The sequence below is a fragment of the Neopsephotus bourkii genome, unplaced genomic scaffold (assembly GCF_033783945.1).
Source record: "Neopsephotus bourkii isolate Nb327-2 ecotype Australia unplaced genomic scaffold, CSIRO-AGI_Nbou_v1 NB_95, whole genome shotgun sequence".
Taxonomy (NCBI): Eukaryota; Metazoa; Chordata; class Aves; order Psittaciformes; family Psittacidae; genus Neopsephotus; species Neopsephotus bourkii.
In genome coordinates this window covers 415,774-439,345 of record NW_026900612.1, presented here as the reverse complement: position 1 = coordinate 439,345, position 23,572 = coordinate 415,774, and the positions used below count along the sequence as shown (strand labels likewise).

At 43.5% G+C, this 23,572-nt stretch overlaps 1 protein-coding gene across 1 annotated transcript; it reads left to right on the top strand.

Moving 5' to 3' along the window:
* Positions 1–727: 727 nt before the first annotated feature.
* On the top strand, positions 728–23,516 carry GCH1 (GTP cyclohydrolase 1). Its single transcript, XM_061355661.1, has 6 exons — positions 728–1,116; positions 13,742–13,851; positions 16,066–16,121; positions 19,117–19,148; positions 20,485–20,569; positions 21,146–23,516. Exons 1-6 carry the CDS (start codon positions 810–812, stop codon positions 21,270–21,272), a joined length of 717 nt encoding a protein of 238 aa, XP_061211645.1. The 5' UTR covers positions 728–809; the 3' UTR covers positions 21,273–23,516.
* The last annotated feature ends 56 nt before the right edge of the window (positions 23,517–23,572 follow it).

Sequence of the window (23,572 nt, the reverse complement as noted above, 5' to 3'; positions counted from 1 at the left end):
TGGAGGATGGAGGATGTTCAAACCACCACTGGGGTGACATCCCAGTCAGATCTCCACAGAAACCACCAAGTATGTGGGCATGTTCCAGGGTCATAGGTGGGACTATGAAAACCCTGGGGCACATGAGCAGCAGGAAGGGGGCTGTGGAGCTCATAGGTTGAAAGGGACTGAAACAAAGCTGTGATGAAGCGGTGGGGACTGTCATGAAGGAGGACAAATCCCTCCCTGGAATCTTTTTGGTGGATGTACCATGCCACCAGAGACCCAAAGCACCTCAGGATGGGTATGACAGTGTTCCAGCAGCAGTGGGGGGCTGTGAAGTGGAATGCACCAGCGTCACGACGGAGGAAAAAGGACCAGCTTTCCAAGTTGGACAGGGTGAAGGGAAAATGGAGACCGGTGTTGGAACCTGGTGCGCAGGGCAAGGACCCGCACCCCAGCAGGATGTTCTCTCTCCCATCCATCCATCCATCCATCCATCCATCCATCCATCCATCCATCCATCCATCCATCCATCCATCCATCCATCCCCTGGGGATGAAAGGGGTCCCTGCTGCCGGCGTCCCCGGGCGCCCTGACTCCTGGCGCCACCCTGTCGTGGTGGGCTGAGACCGGCCGGCTCATGACACAGCGGGTGACGTAACGGCAGCAGCTGCCAATGGCAGCGGCGCGGGCGGTATAAAGCGCGCGGTTGAGGCGGCGGGCAGGAGCGCGGTGCTGGGCTGAGGCGGCGGCGGGCGGGGTCATTGAGGGCTGCGGGCTCCACCACAGCGCTCTGCCCGCTCCGAGGCTGGGCCCTGCCGGCGCCCATGGAGGCGGCGCGGGGCTGTAACGGGTACGCGCGGCAGGACAGGCCGCCGCCGCCCTCCGCTTCCCCGTCGGCGGTGGCCGAGAAGCCGCGCGGCCCCCCCGGCGGTGGCGGGGACGGGTGGCGGGGCGAGCGGCCCCGCAGCGAGGAGGACAACGAGCTGAGCCTGCCCAGCCTGGCGGCCGCGTACACCACCATCCTGCGCTCGCTAGGCGAGGACCCCGAGCGGCAGGGGCTGCTGAAGACGCCCTGGAGGGCGGCCACCGCCATGCAGTTCTTCACCAAGGGCTACCAGGAGACCATCTCGGGTAGGGAGTGCTGCCCCGGGCGGGCCGGTGTCACCCCGGGGAGGGCTCCGGGCGGCGGAGCTGGAGCCTGCTGCTTTCATACCAGCCGTGGGGCTGGCTTTCCTACTGTATTGCTTCGCCGCTATGTGCTACAGTACCGGCAGTCTAATGCCTCTTGTCATCAGCATTAGGCACACCTCGGGGTCTCTCTGTCCTCTCCTTCCCCTTTTTAAGCTCTATGCTGGTAAAGTTCACGTTGTGTCATAAACTTCTGTGCTTCTGGTGTCGGTGATTAGAACAAGTGCTTTTACTTCCTTTTCTCCAGCATAAACTTTTCAAGCTCTGGCATAGAAACTTACTGATTGTACTTTCCTCTCGTCTCCAGATGAGCTAGGCTGTGTTCAGCGCGGGTAGTGAATTTGCGTCTATCAGCAGACATAGGTGGTTTGAATTTTTCTCCCAGAAAGACCACTTCTGCTGATGCTTTTATCAGGTGGGGTTTTTCAAGGGTGGAAATTAAACTTGAGGAAGTGCGGTAAGGGAGAAAGGAGGCGGTCAGGGAGGTCCCTGCCGCATCTCAGGGTCCTAGCAGTAAATGCTGGTATAGAGAGGCGTCCCGGGTTCACATCCCTGCTCCCTTGTCTGTGAGCCCTCGCTGAGGGCAGGAGGAGGGGAGCTGGGTGGGATTTGTCCTCCCGATCACCAGCGACTCCAAAGGTGTCTCTTGGTTATATTGCAGGGTAAATCTTAATTGAAAACTTCGTATTTACATCAGTTTTCTTCTTAGACTTCCCATTAACGAACCTTTCCCAGCTGGGGAATTCCCCTTTTGCTCTCTCTTACGGTAAAAAGCAAGTTCCTGTTAGTGCATAAGGGAGGCAAATACTGGCAGCAAGGATCTTTTGAATGTGAATAAGGAAGCAGATGATAATGGTTTGCTCTCCAGAGTACAGCATTGGTGTGTGGAGCCTGCCCCAGAACAGCATCAATGTGTTGCAGCTGAAAGAAAAATAAAGCTGAGCTATGCTGATGGTTGGCATCAGGGAGCTCCTGCTAACACCCTGGAGTCTGTTCTGTAAGCGCACTGTGCTTCAACTTGAAGGATGGGTTTTGTGTTTAGTTTCATTTTCACCTTTCCGCTTCTATTCTTCTGAAATCAGATTGCATACAACTTCCGACATTAACTTGCTCGGGGCCCGCTTATACTTGTGCCAGTGTTGTGTCCTAGCTTGCCCCAGGAGCAGCTTTTCTGTCTTAGGCATTTGTTTTGCCCTTTAAATCAAACCAGGTTTTCAGGTTCACCTCTGAAAATAGGTTCTGTGCTACAATGGCCATCCTTGTTCCTCTCTTCCTTCAGTCCTTCTGTATGATCTACTCGAGATGAGGTTTCATTAGGGTTTTGCGGAATAATCCTTTGTCTACTAGGAATAACTTCTCATTTGGGAGCTGCATGTGTGTCTACTGCTCTAAAACACAGGAGGCCTCTTGGTTATCCTGCTAGTCTCTAACATGGGGTGTTTTTTTTTTTTGGTGATAGTTTCTGACCATGAATTTGAGCTGAACCTGAGTGAGATTGCTGCCTGTCTTAAGCCCTCTCATCCTTCTGCCAGGTGTGTGCAGAGCCTCAAGCTCCCTTCGCATTTTTTAATAGCTTTTTTCCTGCTCCAGTGTGGATTAGCTGGGACCTAAATAGTCTGTCCTAATCTCTCACATTTCTGAGTACAGAGTAGTTCTGGATAGTCCCTCCCTCTAAATATCCATGCCTGGGAGAGAGCTGTGTTATACCTTAGAATAGGAAGTGTCACAGCTGGGTGCAGTACTCTTGGACTGCTCTTTTCTGGGAAATAAAATGAAGCTGTGATACTAACAACATTCCTTCCTCAGGTGGAGAATCCTTTTACTTTCCAGCTACTCGCGTCTTCTTGCATAATGCATAAAGACATGGAACTCTTGGAACAAGTCCAGAGAAGGGCCATGAGGACAATCAGGGGACTGGAGCGCCTCCCATATGAAGAGAGGCTGAGAAAGTTGGGGCTGTTCAGCCTGGAGAAGAGAAGGCTGCATGGAGACCTCATAGCAGCCTTCCAGTATCTGAAGGGGGGCTACAGGGATGCTGGGGAGGAACTCTTCATTAGTGATAGGACAAAGGGTAATGGGTTAAAACTTAAACAGGGGAAGTTTACACTGGATATAAGGAGGAAGGTCTTTACTGTTAAGGTGGTGAGGCACTTGAATGGGTTGCCCAGGATGGTTCTGAATGCTCCATCCCTGACAGTGTTCAAAGCCAGATTGGATGAAGCCTTGTGTGACCTGGTTTAGTGTGTGGTGTCCCTGACCACATTGGGGCAGTTGGAACTTGACGATCTTAAGGTCCTTTCCAGCCCTAACTATTCTATGATTCTATGCCAAGCTTTCAGTCTTCCCAGCTTAAGTTTTTTTTTACTAGACACAGAAGAAAGAGCTGTAGCTGAAGAACAAGTCAACACCGTTTAGCAAATCAACAAAAATCAAGTGCACATACACACACACAAAAACCCAACTCCAAAAGCCAATAAAAAGCAGTCCTGACTTCTTGTTTTCTCAGGTTTATTTTACAGCTTATTTGGCTCCTTATGTGGAACTGTCTGGATAGGCAGATGTAAAAGCAGTGATTTGTGGGATGTGTTGAGGAGCAGTGTTCAGGTTTAACCCCCCAGCAGGCAAAGGGTAACAGACACAATAGCTTTAATTCCCGTCTTTCCATATAAGGCTTGTCAAGTAGAAGCTTTGTGGTGGTAATTGTACAAATACAGGATTAGAAGCAAAGACACCTATCTTCAGCTGGCCACAGCTGTGCTCACAACCCTTGCCGCTATGTGAAAACGTTGCCAGACTGTACAGCCAGAAAAGTGATGAAGATGAGCCAAGGTAGTGAATGGTAGTATAGCTGCAGGCTTTAAAATCAGCTTTCTGAGTCTGTCTGCTTATCTGCCTTGGGTAGGCAGGAGAAAAGCAGTTAGTTTCTGATGGCATTTTAATTTTCCATATGTAACAGCAAAAAAAGGTGTAATCTACTCTGGAGAAGAGAAGGCTCTGGTGAGACCTTGGGCCAGCATTCTGGTACCTAAAGGAGCTGACAAGAAAGCTGTAGAGAGACTTTTGGCAAGGGCCTGTAGGGGTAGGACAAGGGGGAATGACTTCAAACTGACAGAGGATAGATTTACATTAGATACCAGGAAGAAGCTCTTCCCTGTGAGGGTGGTGAGGTGCTGGCCCAGGTTATCCAGCAAGGTTGGGGCAACCCCTAGTAATCAGCATAGGCTGGGGGTGAAGGGGTTGAGAGCAGCCTGTGGAGGAGGACTTGGGGGTACTGCTGTATGAAAAGCTGGATGTGACCTGGCAGTGTGCAGCCTGGAAAGCCAACTGTATGCTGGGCTGCATCACCAGCAGTGTGACCAGCAGGTTCAGGGAGGTGATTCTCCCACTCTCCTGCTCTGCTTAAGACCCCACCTGCAGTACTGCATTCAGCTCTGGGGTCCCTAGCATAAGAAGGAGATGGACCTGTGGAGTGAGTCTAGAGGAGTCCATGAAGATGCTTAGGGGCTGGAAAATTTCTGCTATGGAGACAGGCTAAGAGAGCTGGGGTTGTTCAGCCTGGAGAAGAGAAGGCTTCTGGGAGGCCTTAGAGCAGCTTCCAGTGCTCAAAAGGGGCTTATAAGAAAGGTGGGAACAGACTTTTTAGTAGGGCCTGTTGTGACAGGATAAGGGGTAATGGTTTAAACTAAAAGAGGGTAGACTCAGACCAAATCTTGGGAAGAAGCCTTCTACAATGAGGGTGGTGGGGCACTTTAACAGGTTGTCCTGAGAAGTTGTAGATCCCCAGTCCCTGGAAACATTCTAGGCCAGGTTGGACAGGACTTTGAAGGACCTGATCTAGTGGAAGGTGTCCCTGATTGTTGAAGGGTGTTTGGATTGGGTGATCTTTAAGGTCCCATCCAACACAAACTGTTCTATGATCTTTTTGATTACTGTGTGTCTGAGAATATAATACATTTGGGGCATGGTTAAATGTGTTGGTTACTTGATCTTTCCTGGCTCTTGTCTCTTTGCTTCCCTGACATCTGATTTTATTTGTATTTTTGTACTTTCCATAGCTTTGTAGTGTTGTAGGGAAGATTACATCTAAATTCTGACGCTTCTCTTCGTTCAGATTTATGTAACACAGAAGCTGATTCTGTTTTCCAGCTTCTCTTTCATAATGCAGAGTAACAGTGTTCCTGCTTTACCCCTTATTCATCTTTGCTATCTGTGTTCTGCAGCTGGTCAGTATTGCATTTCAGAGCCATTAAGAGAGTTTACTTACTAAATGTGTAAATCTGTCTCCTTCTGTTCTTTCTAGATTGTCTTTCCATGTATTAATCCTGGCTTTACTAAAGGCTTCAGCCTTTCTTTGACAAAATGTATTAAAACGTATAGATCTTGCTTCTATACATGACATACAAAGTCATCAAACTTCTACAGGAGCAGCAAGAATGCCTCCAGTGACTTCAAATGAAATCCACCTGGGGACCAGATTAAAAAATGCTAGCAGTTTATACCTGGGTTTCTGTGTAGACCAGCAGCCATTCCAACAGAAACCTCTTAATGTGTTGGTGAGGATGGCAGAGCAGACAAGATACTGACAATATCACTTCTCAATTTCATGCAGTGCTTCCACGTGAGTATCCAAGAACAAGTTTTCTTTTCCAGAGTCAGATCTATCAGCTTCATACTTCTGGGAGTAAATTATATAACAAAACAGTAACCCATCCTCTTGTTTAATAAAGGCTAACAGCAGGAATGCTGATAGCAGTTGCCTTTAGCTTTCTTAGAGTTGGTTCAGGCAATTGCCTGCCACACAAAGGCTAAACCTTGAGAGATTTGTCTCTTACCAAAGGCTTAATGTCATACTTGGAGGTGCTGTCTGTGAGTCTCTATAAATGCTACAAAGCACGTGTGTGCAGATGCAGATAATGAGTGAATAAATGGAAATAAAAGATTGCAGACAGTACTAACTTTGATTCTGAAGTCTTCAGCTTCAGTTACATCTTGCTAAGCAGAGCTAACTGCTAAGTTACAGAAAGTGTCAGCTACAGTCAATGTCAGTGATGTTAACTTCAAAAGGTAAATCATAAAGGAGTTGGTTCTGATTGTGTAATCCCATAGGAAACATTAGGCACAGTTTGAACAAGCTGCCTGCATCTACAGTGGGAAGTTAACCTGGTTTCATCATCCATAAGCACTTTAAGCAAAACAGCATATTCATTAAACTGTGTTTGTTGGTAGTGGTGCTAACTGTTATATGAATGAAGGCTGGAAGACTTTTTTGGTAGGTGTGTTAGCTTTCAATCAGGTTCTGCTGTCCTTTCAGCATGTTTAACAGGAAAATGAAAATTGGAAATACAGGGAGAGGATAACTTCTCTCTCTGAAGCTCTGTGGTTTGAAAGGGTGCTTGTATGCATTATTTCCCTGAAAGCCAAGTGACTCTACTGTGCAGCTTTTATTTTAAAGCAAGTACTAACTAGTTAGGTCTTATGGAGAAGATTAACTGAACAGTGTGAGTGTTGCTTTTCCTATGGTGAAAATGCAACCTTAATACTCTTTCTTCATCATCTTGTCTGTGGATTTGGTATTTTGACAGACAACAGCCATGGTGTAAGCTCATAAATTTTCCAAGCTTGCTTAGTTTGCTGTGGATGAGAGGTGCTAAGCATCACTACATAAAACAGATAGGCAGTGTCTTAAACAAACAAGACTTGTTTGATCAACATCACTGCCCTTTGCTAAGAGCTGGTGAGTTACTTTATTCTTTCCCTGGAAAAAAGGTACTGCTAGTTCTCTTTCCATAGATGCAACAGTATAACCTATTAGTATTTCGAGTATCAGCATAGAATCATAGAATAGTTAGGGTTGGAAAGGACCTTAAGATCTAGTTCCAGCCCCCCTGCCATGGGCAAGGACACCTCACACTAAGCCAGGTCACACAAGGCTTCATCCAATCTGGCTTTGAACACTGCCAGGGATGGAACATTCAGAACCTCCCTGGGCAACCCATTCCAGTGCCTCACCACCCTAACAGTAAAGAACTTCCTCCTTATACCCAGTGTAAACTTCCCCTGTTTAAGTTTTAACCATTACCCCTTGTCCTATCACTACAGTCCCTAATGAAGAGTTCCTCCCCAGCATCCCTATAGGCCCCCTTCAGATACTGGAAGGCTGCTATGAGGTCTCCATGCAGCCTTCTCTTCTCCAGGCTGAACAGTCCCAACTTTCTCAGCCTCTCTTCATATCATTCTCGTGGCCCTCCTCTGGACTTGTTCCAACAGATCCATGTCCTTTTTATGCTGAGGACACCAGAACTGTACACAATACTCCAAATGAGGTCTCATGAGAGCAGAGTAGAGGGGCAGGATCACCTCCTTCAACCTGCTGGTCACACTCCTTTTGATGCAGCCCAGGATATGGTTGGCTTTCTGGGCTGTGAGCACACACTGAAGCTGGCTCATGTTCATTTTCTCATCAACCAGCACCCCCAAGTCCTTCTCTGCAGGGCTGCTCTGAATCTCTTCTCTGCCCAACCTGTAGCTGTGTCTGGGTTTGCTCTGACCCAGATGTAGGATCTTGCACTTGGCATGGTTAAACTTCATGAGGCTGACATCAGCCCACCTCACAAGCGTGTCAAGGTCCCTCTGGATGGCATTCCTTCCCTCCAGCGTATCAACCGAACCACACAGCTTGGTGTCATCGGCAAACTTCTTGGGAGTGTACTCAATCCTACTTGCTATTGTGGTATAGCAATAGCTTCTTTCTTGTAGATCAGAGGGTGAGAAATACTGGGTTGTACAGAGTAAGATTCTTGGTTTTTTTTCCTCAACCTGTACACCCACATGCATGAAGCCTACCACACTGAAAGAGTTATTTCATGCAGTGAAACTTCTGCTGGAAACTAGGACTGTTGGACTTTCCAGGGTGATCTCCCCTGCCCATTAATGCTCAAGTAACACCAAGCTCTTTTACAGTTTTGTTGGGAATGTAATAAATGTCTTAACCTCTCAGATTTTACCTACTAAAGGCTCCTGGTCATGTTGCTTTTCAGAAGTGTTTTGTCTTCTCTGATTTTTTTCTTGTGTTTTGATTTCAGAAAGCATGGACAAGGGGACTTTCAGCACCTTGTATGACATGAGACATTGAAATTGTTATTGAAATCCTGATACATTTTAAAGTGTATCTCCATAATCCTGCTTTCCCACATATTAATAAACCTCCTGGCAGAGGACAACATCTAGAACCTAATCTTAGCTTCATCTGAGAGTCTGCAATAACTGATCTCTTACAAATAGACTTGAGTCTCCCACAGCAACATGGAAAGTGTCTCATAGGAAAATAAATCTGTACAAATAGTGGCCAGAATTAGTTGAATAGCAATAATGCTTTTTCTCCATCTTTGCTTCTATGATATGTCTTAAATTACACATCTGGTTCACCTCTCTTCTGGTAACTGAGGAATTAACTTTTGTTTATGAAACAAATGTTCCTGTTGGAAGCTGAATGTCTGTTTCTCGTCCTTTGATGTGGCAGTGATGAAATCTGAAATATTAGTCATAAATTGTAAATTCCTCTGTGTCTGAGGTTTCTCAGTCAGGTTTCTGTTAGGAAGGTGTGTTATAGGAAGGAAGCCACATAGTGCTTATCTGTTTTTTCTCTGCAGCTCTTGAAGTCTATTGCCTATTTAAATAATAAAGTGGCATCATAGGCTGAGGCTCTTTCCAGAGCTCTTCAAGATTTCTTGAAGCAAATGGCATACCCTGTTTACCCTCTTTCTTGTTATCCTGAAGTCACTAAATTTCTGCAGCAGTACCCAACTATATGACTGAGTGGTTTTGTAGCCTGATTCTCTGTGTGCATAATACATTCCTGGCACCTTTTTAATACTGAAAGCCTGCAATAATTGTTTCTTCTCTGGAATATTTTCTCTAACTACAGTTACCTCTAGTGTCATCACATGAATAAATAAAATAATTCAGTTTTGACTTGACATCTTACTGCTTACCCAGAAGCAACTGAAAGGCTTTCACAGCAATTTCCTTCCAGATTTAATTCTGCCTTTGTAGTCTGTTGGTTTCCCTATCGCACATTCAGCTGTTAGTTTGTGTCTCCTGCTCTGTTAGTTACATCTGTATTCAGATGAAGAAGCACTTGAGAAACACATTCAAAGGCGGCTGCCAACATACCCCAGCTGGTTATACCTTATTGGATGGTTAGCCTTTGGTCTCTGGCTTATGGCACTGCTGTTCTGGAGTATCCTCAAAACCATGACCCATTACTATTTTGTTCTGGGTACCCTGTTATTGGTTTTGTCTCTGTTCCCAAGAGAGCAGAAGGTACCTGACCTCAGCCTGTATCTTAGTTTGTCCAAACTAATAGGTATTGCTATGGTGCGACTTGCCACACCACTCTCACAGGACGTCTGCCTCCCTTGTCCTGAACTCATTCCTATGATGGCCTCAGCTGCCTGCAGTGACTTACAGGTCACCATAGAGAGCATAGGGGCTGTCAGTGACCAGCTGTGTAATGAGTATCGGGAGAACCTTATGTCTCTAGCAGGATTCACGAGCTCAGGGGATCTCTGAGGCTGCCTTTTTTCTGTTGACACTGAACAATCCTCAGTCTGACTACTCTGAAGTGGAGCAGTGAGGCAACTTAGCACCATAGGGAAGTACTTTAACTCGTAGAACAGCCTACATCATTCTTCTGTCTCCCAGGCACAATAAAAATGGGACACTTGAAGTACTGTGAAGCTGATGCAGTGTCACTCTGCAGAGTGCTGCCATCTTTCATTCTCTTCACCTACTGAGCCATATGCTGGGTAGGCTCTTGTGTCTTTGGTTGCCAGAGGTGCTTTTGCTTTCCTGTGTCACATTAAAGCCATGCAAATAGTTTCTATAGCAACAGGTCTTTTTGCTTAGCTGTGACGCAAAATCCTGAAAGGTCTTTCTCATTCTGTCTTCATCCAATTCTGATATTTGCTTTTATCAACTCTTTTTGAAGATAAATGGAGAAGAATTAATTCTGCTGTTTCAGTAGTTAACTTGCTGTAGAGTTGACTAATTAGTTTTAAGAGCTCACTGAAGTTTGTATACCAGGACTTGAGCTCTGTGTTAAAGGCAAAATCAGCTGGAATAATCTGGAGAACACCCTGACTGTACTTAAAATGTTTGGTTTTGTTCCCTTCTTCCCAGCCATCTATTTTAACTTGTATTCTTAGCTTTTAGTTAACATGATATGTCTAGGCTTAAGGACTTAAGCAGTACATTCCCTTAGCTTTTCTGGGGTGGTGAAAAATGAAAATGGGGATATTTGCAATCTCCTTTGGCTTATGGGAAGGGCTTGGTAGGAGCACTTGAACACAGCTGTCACTGATAAAAGCAGAGTGAAGGGAGGTGTGACTATGAGGGACCAAGGGATGATAAATGAATATGCTCATCCCCTTGCTAGGGGAGGACATGCTGGTCCTACCCTACTGATGTGGATGATTACGTAGGTGCTACTTGGAGGGAGTAAAAGTGTTGTTTCATTTGAGAGGAAGAATTTCCTTTTTGTGTTAACAAATAATCTGTTGAGGAGCCCATCTGAGCTTCAGGTGCCTCGCTTTGTTAGGAAACCAAGCTAGCAATGTTTAGTTCAAGCCCTCATCCCTCTAAAAGCCCTGTAGACTTTTACAGTTTTGCTTTGAAGATCCTGGTGTCACAGGAGGAAGGGATGGGGAAGATGCAGGTGCATTAAAAAGGCAGGTGAGTGTTTTAGAGCTGAGAGATGCAGCCAGTGTAACAGCCACATTGCTCTGTGTGAACTGGGACAGGCCTGGGGAGGGACAACATGACTTCTGGATCTTGACCTCAGTGTCAAGAATAAATGCTTTGGGGCTTCCAAATGAAAGAATGGCAGAAGAGGCCTAAATTTATCCTCAGCTTTGTTTCTGGCCTGGTTAATCTGAGGACTTTTTTCCCCTTCTGTCCTTTCAGCTGTGTTAAGTTGTCCAGAACATGTGCTGCAGGATGCAGGCTGAGCTTCTTGGGGCTCTATTTGTGGCTGTTGCAAATTGAATGACACACGCACACAAAAAAGCAGACAAAGTTAGATAAAACTACTAACCTGTTTTTTTCCTTTATGGGTTCTGGTCCTCCTTTGCAAGGAGTAACAGGTGCTGACTTAAAATCAGCATGCTGCAGGCACAGCTGCAAAGGTTGTGTAGCTGAGCAGGTATCATCTGTGCTCTGGCTGTAATATTAAATCTAAGGTGCAAAATTGGCAAGACCCATATAAATGAGAAACGTGAAGCATCCTCCAGCTCTGTGGTTATATTCTTAGCACATAGATCTGTTTGCTTACATACCCTTAAAGCTTGATTGCTTTAGCCATGAGAAGGATGCATTTTGTTTCTGAAGTTGCCTGCGTGATGCTTCATGGGTCACTTAACCTTCTTCCTCCTCCAGCTTTAAAATAGGATAACAGCTGCCTCTATGATACAACATGGGTCTTCAACATTCCCATGATGGATTTAGGCTCCTTAGATAAAGTTTGTAAGGACCTATTAATGTATCATTTATATATAAATAAGTGTGCATATGCATATATATGTAGATATAGATGAGACTTCATGGCTGAAGTACCTTCTGTTACAGCTTTAGCCTTATGCTGTGTCACACATTGTCATGACTTTGAATGAGAGCATGGCTGTGTTTGATTGTTCTGAACAGTCTGCTTTGAGAGTGTGCTGACATAAATCCTTATCTAACATTGGACTCTGATACACTCCTGGCAAGGCTGGTATGAGCCGAGCTGTGGCCTAATAACAGCAGCAATCACTCTGGAGATGCTCCGTGGCTCTGTTTGGATTTTGTTTTAATAATGCTGCTCATAGTAGCAGGTTTTGTGAGAGCTGTGTTTGCCTTTCTGCTGTAGAAATGGTACACCTGCAGAGTGCTTGCTGCAGGAGGGGACTAAGAACCCAGACAGCGGCTCTGTCTCCTCTTCCCTCTCCTCTGAGCCTGCTCTGTTTTGGATTCTGGCTATTCCTGCTGAATTCGTAGTTATACAACCGCATGATGCTCCTATATAATTGGAATCCTTGCCAGCTTGGTGTAAACTAGGCTTTGAAATTTGAAGAAGAAAATCACGAGCCTTTACAGAGTTGTTTCCTGGGCTCTTTCATGCCCCTTACTCTGCTCTCTGACCTGATCAGAAGCCTTCTTGGGTTCAGCTTTGCTGTCTTGCAGGTTGCCAGCCATTCCAGGAAAAAACATGCATCGCAGGGAGAACATCTTGCGCACAGTTTCCAGGGTTACCTGTGTAGTGCTGATAGCAAACAGGAAATTAAAATGCTCCATGATGATGATACGTTATTGACAACAGATGGTGGCCATTAGGTGTACGTGCATGTCAGGGGAAGGCATAAAGGCAAGTAGAGCAGACATGACTATTAGATTTGTATAATTGCCACTGCAGATGCTGAGCTCCACTGCGGATGAAGCAGGGCAGTCCCTGAGCAAATTGTTCCTTCTGGTCCTGGGGTATGTGAGTGGTTCCTGAAAGTAACTCCAAGTGTCAGTGTGTCTCCAAGCCAAGTTGTTTGCAGAGTTCCTTGCCCTTCTGTACAGCTTGTTCTCTCTTGCTGTTATCTCCAATCTCTCTCTTCTATTCAGCTTTTCTCTCTTGTCCTTCAAAAGGCTTGGTCTCTTCAGGCTGTTTACTTTTAACCTCTCCAAGCATGGTCCAGCTGCCTGCAATCTTTGTGAAGGCTATAGTGATCTGCTGTAACCTGTGTCAGGATTGCTAGGGGACTTGTCAGAGGACTGCTAAATCTGGAAAAGCAACTGAGGATCTGTCCTGCTAAATTTTGATGCTAGCAAAGTGTCACATTATGTATCCCTTTTCTTACCAAGCTTTCTTTTCCTTCTGTCTTTGTGGGTTTCTCCACTTCAATTCTGTTAACTCTGAGGCGCAGAATTAGGCCGGAGTATGAATACACATGCCTGCTCTCAGTTTGGGACACAGTGAATCGCTTCCCCATCTGTGCATACAAATCTGTCTCTTCAGCTTTTGTCTGTGCCTAAAGAGCTGCTGACTGGTGTGCTTCAGGATGAAATAAGAGTATCTTATTTGAGTGCAAACCCTCCTTGAAAACAGTGATGCTGATGTTGAAGTGTTTGAAAAAACTGATGTGATGGTTTAGCTTTTCTCAAACCTCGGGCTCAGCCTTGCTTGTGGTATGTGGAAACACTAATGAAAGCCCATTTTTAGGCATCCTCCTCTTCTTAACATGTCAATTCTGCTAAGACTAGACTCATTCTAATCTGGACTCACACTATTATTTAAATAAAGCACTACAGGCTGACTTCTGGTGTAGCATGTAGGTAGTTTGACATAGCACTGTGGCAACTGTATGGCCATATGCAAACGGAAGTGTACTTGTGATGTTACTCTTTACTTGCCTCCTGTATCCTAACCATTAAGTCTATAGTACTGAGAGAGCTGTGATCTTGCTACAGGACTTCTCAGATACTGGCTGGAAGAACCTTCCATGCTTCTGTGTTAAATTTTTTTTTTAACATGAATCTTTAATTTCAGATGTTCTGAATGACGCCATCTTTGATGAAGATCATGATGAGATGGTAATTGTGAAGGACATAGACATGTTCTCATTGTGTGAGCATCATCTCGTTCCATTTGTTGGAAAGGTAATTCTTCCTCACAAAACAAATGTGGGAGTATATGATAAAAGACCTAAAGTACATGTAAAAGACCTTTTGTAGCTGTAACTACAAAGCTTTTAAGGCTTTAAGTATTTACTGCTTACGGCTATGATTCTGGAAGTTAATCTTCAGAATACAAATAAGAAAGACCTCCTTAATGTGAGTTTTATTTGAATTTAAGCTCCTAAAATATAATGCTCAACCTTTCCTAGTCTATGTAATCTAATGGTTTCTGACATTTAATATCAAAGCTCTTCTTCATGAAGCAGCAGCAAGCCTTGAGGGCAGACATCTTGATATTAAACCAGCTCACCCTGCACACTGGCTCTGTCACGGATTTAGCTTCTGGCTCAGAGCTATCTAGTGCACGTTCACCTTGGGAACCCACTGTGCGCAGAACAAGCTTCTGATTAGTAGCCCTGTCTTAAATAAATGAGCCCCATCAGGGAGAGCGTGGTCAAAACTGACTAGCAGGAGGGTGCTTAGATTGGGACTCCCATGAAAGGGACTGGTGTTCCAGAGGGTGTTGAAACTGTGATGCCAACAACTTTAAAAAGTAAATAAAAATTCTCAAGTTAACCACTGTAAACATGATGAGGAGTTCAGAGTGGGTAGTCCCTTCAGCATATTTCAGCCTCTTCACTCCCATATCAGCACAGAAGGATGGAGCTTATTCTGATCCATCTGTTATATCATAAAGTACTCACAGGCCAGGGAGTAGCAAACACTTTTGTTGTCTATAAAATTCAGTCAGTACCACATATGTTCCAAGTAAACTGTCTCCCAAAAATACAATACCCGAACAGAAACCAGCCATTTATTTAGTTGAGTCAACTCAATTTCATCTGCTTTTTCTCACTGTTGGTATTTTATACTGGAAATCAAGGTAACTTCTTTTTCTGTGCAAGCTTTCTATTTTGCCTATTATCCTCTTTGTTACTCCTGTGGCAATATATGCATTCTTTTTACATCTAGCAGTTTAGCCTGTGTGGTTTGGAGAAATCTCCTCGCAAACACCGAATCGGTCCTGCTCGTATAATGGTCTGCTAAATGACTTGGTATGCCTCTAAATATTCTCAGACTAACCATTCTCCTGTTGGGTACATCAAACAGGCTGCAAATACCGACCAGTAGGTCTTGAATTTGCAGTTCTATCTTAAATGAAACTTAAGAAATTCGCAAAAACACTCAATGGGGAACAGGATTCAACATTTGCTTCTAAGTTATGTCTCTCACTTTGAAATGTTTCATGTCTTTTCAGGTGTCAGTAGGTTGATTACCCAACAGAAGTGATAGGAATGAGCATGTTAGCCAGGTAATTAGGTGCATTGTGGTACCTCTGACTGCAGATACAGCAATACAGGATTCTGAGACGGGGCCTGTCGGCAAAGCACTAAGACAGAATCCTACACTGACACCCACCTACTGTATCTTGGCTAATCTTTCAAGTCTTTGGTACAGTGACACAGTGCTGGTTTATAATCTGTTATAATTGTAAACTCACTTGAATTCAGAGCCTATGCTGCTTTCTAAAACTAAGAAGCTAAGTACCTTTCCCCTCAGATACCTTTGTATCTGAGCATTTTTCTACTAAACTTATTCCAACTTAGTGCAACTGTGTTTAGTGTGAATATTCAGCAAATCCATACTTGAGTAGGATGGAAGTTGACTTAATTGCACAGTGATGTATGGTACTACTAAAGCAGGGGAAGAAAACCCTGAACAACAGTTAAGTGCAGCCTGACTTTGGTGGCAAAGTACTTCTTGCTATCAGAACTTTCATTGGAAGTGAAATACAATCCCTCTCCCTCCCACTCCCTAAATCCATTTTAGGTTTTGAAAGAAAAGCCATGTTTATTTTATATGAACAGTGCTGTACTGAGTAATAGACTGCTTTTTGTACCCAAATGTAGTAGCATTCCTGAACTTGGAACTCTTGAAGAGTTGTGATCTTTCTATCCCTCAGAAAACTTAGCTGTTCTTCACCAGGACACTGACCTCGCCAGGCATTTGTAGTCTCTTGTTAGCTCCACAGTTTTTCAGGCTTGCATGGTGGCATGTTCCTCCCACATGCTAAGACTTCTGAACTGTTCCATAGTTAGTTCTGGAACAAATGCACATCTCATTCTCTGTGCATGAGTTTCATATGCATTTGGAAGTGTGGATTTGATTCTATTAATGATTTCTTCTCCTGTCTAGGTACATATTGGCTATCTTCCTAACAAACAAGTACTTGGCCTCAGCAAGCTTGCTAGGTAAGTGTTAATGTAATGAAAATGATCCTAATTTGTAGAAAGGATTCCAAGTTGTGCTAACTGTGCTAATCTTTCTAATCTGGTCCCCCTGTAAAGCTCACCTCAGTTTGTGTCCTGGATTTGGATTTAGACCAATCCTCAGCATTATGTTTTTTGTGGAGAGGGCAGATAAGTCTTTGAGCTCTGTGTTAATTCACATCAGTTGACTGTGGTACAGTTGTAGTGCTTTTGTATGTGCATCCGAAGCATTGGTGTCTGCAGGAAGCACTGACACAAGAACAATAAAGAATTTGGTCATGCTCTAAAGCAGGCCACAAAAACCAGTGGGGGTCTCTAACTATTTGATACTTGTGTGTATATTGACTGATAAGAACAAAAATCCCAAACTTCCACACTGCAAATGAGCACACTTTATGGATGGAAACTGAATCTAAAGCTTTCATCTGTTGGCTGACTTCAGATAAATTTGGCATTTCTTTCTTTCACTTGAAACCTGATGAGAGCGCCTAAGAAACAAAGCAGTTATGATGCACTTGAGAAACCCATTTGTTACACAAAATAGCTTTTTCCTCAGCTTTTTCCTTTGGATCAGTTGTTGCACTGAATCTTGTTATAAAGTGATGCTTTCTAGTTCTGGTGTGGAAGGGGATGGTAGAGCCCTTCAATAAGCATGTTATGGGGACCAGAGTGGAAGGGTTTCTTGAGAAATGAATCTAAAAAATTGGCTGTAGTTCAGAAAGTCCACATAGGCTTTGCTTATGCTTTCCCTGATATGTCTGTTAATCTTGCTGTAGTTCCAGTAACACTAATGAGAATTAGCCTTGTAAATCTGCATGCCTGCTGGGTTTTCTTAGCAAGTGAGAAATGGGTAGATATGACATTACAGCGTTTTAAAGTCAGCCAGCCCTGTTCTGTGCTCTGCTTGCACAACAATGAAGTTGGTTTGGAAGTGGAAGGACCCTTGGAAGTCACATCTTGTTAAGGTAACAAGTTACAGGGGGGGTATCTTCCTGTCTAGTGCTTATAGGAGTGGACTTTTCTCTGGTTAAAAGGCTGAAACAGGCAGTTTGACATTTAAATTTATTTTCCTGCATGTTCTCTGTGGCTGTACCTAACTGCTGAAATTGTAGGATGAGGTTCTAAGATCGGCACTGCAGTTGCTGGGCAAAAGACTGCCTTCTGTACCTGCTTACCCTTGGAGATGTCTGTGTGGCAGTTTGTGGCTTGTGTGTTGGCTGGCACTCATATGGCTAGATCTTTTTAGGTGGTGCAAGGGTTTATTTGAGTTGGATTTCTAAGAGTGAACATCCTTGCTGAAGAGATTGTCTTTAGCACTTGGCTTCATTTCTGCAGGGCTTGAACGCAGGATTAAGGATCACATTTGTAATGTGCATCTGTTGATTTGTGCTTGTTCTGATCTCTTGTTACTTCTAAACTGCAGGTGTAAAAAAGAGCTCAGAACTGTTTTCGGTGATTTTTAATGCAAGTAGCAACACAGTGCTAGAAGTGTACAATTTTCCTACTATTTATTCTCATTATAGAAACATGCATGAGTATGTGAAAGGCTTCCTGCACTGCTTGAAAGGTTAAATCTTGCCTCTTTTTCAAGGGTAGGACTCCTGTATACTGCAATAACGAAAAGATTAGATTCTTGTATAACAAAATGTTCTCATTTCTCACTTGCTTTTGTGTGCTTACCATGAAAAGATTGGTGGGCCAAATAGTGCTTTCCTTTTGTGCCCTACATAATGCAACCAGTGTTCAAACAAAGATTTGTGATGCTGCTGGTACTGTAGGCTTAATCTTTTGTAATAAGATTAGCCTGATATGGTGAGTTTCTGTAGTTGTGGATGACCTGCATTCAGTAAATAAACATATTTCTTTGGATTTTAAATTTGGGCTTGAAAATGTTAATGCAAAGAATTGGTTTTACATAAACATGCTTACAGGATTTCTTATATGTAACAGCATCATAAAAATATCTGAGCATCAGTTTGTTTCCTATCCATATATTTCATCTAAATATTATGTTGCTTTGTCTAGAATAGCTGTAACACAACCATTTCATTTCTGGAGGGGAGTCTTCAGCATATAATTCTCTCTCCAAAGCAGCAGGCAAGTCTCATTGTCAGAAATGTTGCTTGTAACTGATGCCTCAGGCTGCTAGCCAGTGTCTGCTTTTTTGTCTAGCCTGATGAGACGGGTATTGAAGCTTTCTGTAGCAACTTTACATGGCCACTTGATTGTGTAATTAAGCATTTGAGGTTGGCATGAATAACCCATTGATTTACAGACCAATTATAAGACTTTTTTTCTTGAATGTGTGGATTACAGGACTGTGGCAATAAATGATGGTAGTATCACTTGCATTGCCCCACAAGTGGCTTAAACTTGAAGTCATGTTCGAGGGGAGTATTAGGGTTATTCTTGCATTGAAATGTGAAGGATGGTGTGATATATGGGTGGAGAGTGTCTTCTAAATGAATGCAATTCTGTCTCATTGTTTTTGCTACATTTACGGTTAAATGCAAGAATCCAAAGCATTTCTTGCTTAATTTCAATAGCCTTCTGGGAATCCCAGTATCTGAATTGTCCTTAAAACAGCATTTGGTTTAGATTGAAGCAGAAGGAGGTAGTCTGACCTCAGTTCAAGGATTAGCTTTCAGGGAGTCTTTGGGCATGGATTCCCATGCAACTATGTAACGGAGGGGTGTGGTGGTACAATAATTAAAAAGTAACAGCAAATAGAATCAGCTCTAAGAAGTGCCAGGTTTGCCTCTGAAATACCCTCTGGGTAAGAGGAACCTACCAGTAAACACAGGGATGTGCTGAGGGATGTCCTGAGCAATGCCGGCCAGGGCTGAGCAGCAGCATGGTGTTACAGTTTTCCAGGAAGGACACAGATCAGTACAGTGGTCTTGTTTGGTAGTGTCAAGTTAATAGTGATGGTCAGATAGGAATAACTATAACATTGCCTTTTTCCTTTCTCTTTCAGGATTGTGGAAATATACAGTAGAAGATTACAAGGTAAGCAGACAAATTTTTGGCTTTTTTGTGTGCACTTCTTTGCTAGCAAGCTTAGGGCACTGGTAATTGTACATGGAGTACAGCTGAGCAAATTTTAGTGTAACAAAAACCACTGTGTTGTTGAACAAGTATTTCTCATCTGTTATCTTCCTCAGCCTCTGCATTTCCAGTTAAAGTGTAACATCTGCCCATGAAAATAGTTGTAGCCAGTAACTGATTCAGGGTATACATGTGCTGCAAGATACAGCTGCCAGGAATAACTAAACTAGTTGGATGCTGCTGGAGGTGAACTTTCCTACAGATAGTTTGAGAGATGCCTTCAAGAATTCTTGTTTGAAGAATCATAGAATAGCAGATTAGAAGGGATCTCAGGAATCATCTGATCCAACCTTTCTAGGCAAAGCATGACCTAGATTAGATGTCTCAGCACCCTGTCCAGCCAAATATCAAGTGTCCAGTGTTGGGGAATGTACCACTTCCCTGGGGAGATCATTGCAGTGGCTGATTGTTCTCATTGTGGAAGATTTTCCTCTTGTGGCCAGTTTTGCCTATTGGGGACCAAAACTGAACACAGTATTCCAAGTGTGGCCTGACAAGCACTGAGTAGATGGGACAATGACATCTTTATCTCTGCTGGTGATGCCCATGTTGATGTAAGCCAGCATCCTGTTGGCTGAAGAGATGAAGTAAGAGCTGCCATGTCATGGGCTGCCTGCCTGCTGTCCTTGAGAAGTGGAGGAAGCTGCAGGACCTTGGATTTGGCTGAGCCTGCTCTCTTCCTGCAGTTAAATTTGGCCTGTTCTTGGTGACAGAAGTCTCAGTGGCCATTAGGTGTCAGATCAGTGGATAGGGAGTACTAGAGCTGCAGGAACTTAAGCTTTGCAGGACAGTAGGTTCCCTTAATTTGCTCATTTTTAAATCTTCATTTCCTTTTCTTAGAAGGAGAAATTGTGCGCAGGGAATGAATAGTGTAGCAGTAAAACCAGTGAACAAATATGTTAAAGTTCAGAGAAAATAGAGAAGCAAGAAAATCTAACTGCATAGTAGGAAATGTAAGAGCTGTTGTAACAAATCACGGTAATGCAATTCCTGCAAAGGTATAGGGCAAAATGACTTCCAGTATTAACAAGCAAATAAAAGGTCTGTTCAAGGATTAAAAACATAAAAGAGGATTTGGTACTAATAAAATACACTTAGGAAGAGCAGTACTTCTGTACGGGTGGTGAGGAACAGGCACGTTTGGAAGTGAGGATTCAATGTTGCTGTCCAGATAGTGGCTGTGCATGGATGCTGGTCAGATTTAACACTGCTTCTGAACACCCTGTTGTACTTTCAGTCCAGGAACGCCTTACCAAACAAATTGCAATAGCCATCACAGAAGCCTTACAGCCTGCTGGAGTTGGAGTGGTTATTGAAGCTACGTAAGTTACTCTGAGCTGTTCTGTGGTAGTGTATGGCCTGCGTGTGATACCAGCTGTGTGCTGCAGAGCTGTTGTGCATTGCCTCTTTGTCTGTGGTACCTGTGTGCCATCCTTCTTTACGAAGCAGAGTGCGTAACAACAGCAGTAATAATCCTTGCCCATGGCCCAGTGGGTTGGAGCCATTAAAGTGGGTGCCTACCTGCTCTGCTGCAGAGATGTGGCAACTGGCAATGTGGTCAGCTGTCCCAGCTGCGCTAGGTCTGTACGCTGCCTCAGTGCACCTTCTGCTTCCTCAAGTAGAGCAAAGCCTGGGACTAGCAACAGGCATGTCCTTACCATCAGAATACACCTTAGAAAGGTGGGATTTTTTTGTAGGATTGGAGGGGGGAAGGCAGCACTTGTGGGTTGGGAATTTGCCTTTCTGTTCTCTAGAGGACAGCTGAGGTAATACTGTCCATTCTGGATAGGGAGGTTTTGTCACTTCCCCAGAATTGAATGTGACCATGTAAGAAACATTTGTGGCATTCTTTCTTCTGAGTATGCCTGATTTATTGACTCCCCTCTTGTTTCTTCTAGGCATATGTGTATGGTAATGCGTGGGGTACAGAAAATGAACAGTAAAACAGTAACCAGCACAATGTTGGGAGTATTCCGGGAAGATCCAAAGACCCGTGAAGAATTCTTGACACTCATCAGGAGCTGAAACTGTGTTATTCTCTAAATGCACTCTGGAAATTTTGTCCAGTGTCACTGTTCTTACTTATTCCTACATCTCACTTTTAAACTAAATTGTTGTGAATTGTTGTCATAGTCTTTGTGTGGTAAAGGACTTCTGATGGCAAATGAAAACGTAATGATGAGGTAGGCTCCTCCTGGATTTCCAGTGATGCTAATGTCACAGAATTACAAGCAACAAATAGGGTTTTGGAAATGTTTTTCATCCACAATGCAGAATATTCTGCTCTCAGGAGAAAAGTGGGGCTTGGGAGTGAAATGGATATTTATAAAATAGTTATGTTTATTAGAATAAATGTGGAACAGCACAGGAAATGATGGAAAGGCTGTGGATCCTTGTAGGACCCCTATGCTGCAAAAACTGCACCTCTGCTGAAAAGTATGGTCCTGAACTCTCTCTGATTATATTTTATTACAAGTCCTGCAGTGGCTGTTTAAAAATCTGGATGTCTATGTTATACCTCTTTGAGATGTTACCTCTGGTGGTGTTTGATGTTCTCGCCAGTATTAACCCTCCTTTTTTGTGTGGTTTTTTTTTTTTGTTTGTTTGAGAAACTTAAAACACATTTGTCCTAGCCTCTTAATGTGCAGGGATTTAACTTCTAAATTATTTGGGGCACATTCTTATCTCAGTATACACAGTTTTATGCACCTTCTTATCTGTGCCTCAGAATCTCTGACCACTTTTAACTGTTAGTTTCTTACTATTTTTAAGCAAACTTTAAGAGGGGGGAGGGAAAAAATCCAGTCTGTGAAGGACTAAGAGATCCAAAGAGGATTTTAATGATATTATATTTTGAGCGTTCCCTCTTGGATTTCTGTGGGTTAGATCAAGAAGCTAAAAGTAGTCTGGTAATCTGAAAATTAAGAGTTCAAGCTTGTCAAGATTTGCATCTCATAAATGTTGGACCAAAGGTGAGCACTGAAATCCTGAACACAGCACCGTTGTACCTCTTCTGCTTGACAGCCGGTCATTTAAGGGCAAAGTAACCTGAAATGACAACAACTTATTTTGTAAGAGCAATTGAGAAAAGCACTTCCAGGGCCATCAAAGTGAATTCAACCACATTGTTTTCTGTGTGGCAACCTCTGTATGTGGCAGTATTGGTACAAAAGGTTCAGTCAGCTGGACTTGGCTGAACTTCTTATACTTTGTTACAGTTTTAATGGGTGTTTTGTAACTCTTAATTGGGAAAACATGAGGCGCAAATGAAAACCACCCTTCCCAAACTAAGCACAGGAGGCAAAAGTTAAAGAATAAAATGTCAGCCAGGGTGTCAGATGCTCACAGAGAAGGTTCCCATAGTGGTATCTGCTATGCCGAATATGAATCCAAGATGTTCTGTATGTGAACCTAAAAGACAGTTCCTGGTCTGGCAAGCTCCACCTTAACCAACATTCCTGGCTCTTGCTTCGACCCATGTTGGAAATGGAATGAAAATGTCTGGTCAGATTTCCATTGGGCCTAAAGAACTTTCAAGAACAACCACCTCATGTGCTTGATTACACTGATTTTACCTTGATGACCTTCACCGCATTATTGGGGAAAATCTTTTGTAATATCCTCTGTTCTGGATTCTGCAGAGTTAAGCGCTGTAACAGTGTTTGTCTGCTAGTGTAAACAGGCTGTGTTTGCACGTTTATAAAATACACTAACTCTATGGTATTTGTTTTCCTGAAATGGTTGAGAGCAGATATTGCCACTTTCTGCTTCAGTGTATGTTTCAAATATCCAGCTGAAAAAGCCTTAAACCTTTCTTGCCTGAGGTTCAGAGTGGAACTCTCTCTTTAACTCAAAAACAGGAAAAAGGATTTGAGGACCAAAGGGGCACACACCAGTATATTTGTTTCTCTTTGCTTGCTTTAGTTTGGAAATTAAGTCTCTGTAAAACAGTCTTGCTCCTGAGGTAAGGGAAAAGTTGTGTTTTAACCCCTTATCTCTATTCAGGATAAAGTTCGCATTGCACCACCACTGGTTTTGATTTCCACGTGACCTGTAGCCCTTAAAACATACCTCTCTCTATTTGTGGCCTTGGATTTTGCTCACGTTGTTGTTGTAAGACTTGGTGCATTTTTTTGGACATTAATATTGTTCAAATACACAAGCTTTAACTACACCTAGTGTGTATGTATGTCTAGGACGTACAGCCTGCTGTTGTACCATGTAAAAGTCTTGTCTCTAAAATATTAAAGCACAGTACTATCCTTTGGAGTGGCAGCATCCTTGGTGACTTGGAGGTGATGGCATCTCATAAGGAAGTGGCACAA

Excerpts from the sequence above, each read along its gene's own strand:
- GCH1 (XM_061355661.1), top strand. The coding sequence starts at position 810 with ATGGAGGCGGCGCGGGGCTGTAACGGGTACGCGCGGCAGGACAGGCCG. Across the intron at positions 13,852-16,065 it reads TCGTTCCATTTGTTGGAAAG|GTACATATTGGCTATCTTCC; the intron begins GTAATTCTTCCT and ends TCTCCTGTCTAG. Across the intron at positions 16,122-19,116 it reads GGCCTCAGCAAGCTTGCTAG|GATTGTGGAAATATACAGTA; the intron begins GTAAGTGTTAAT and ends TTTCTCTTTCAG.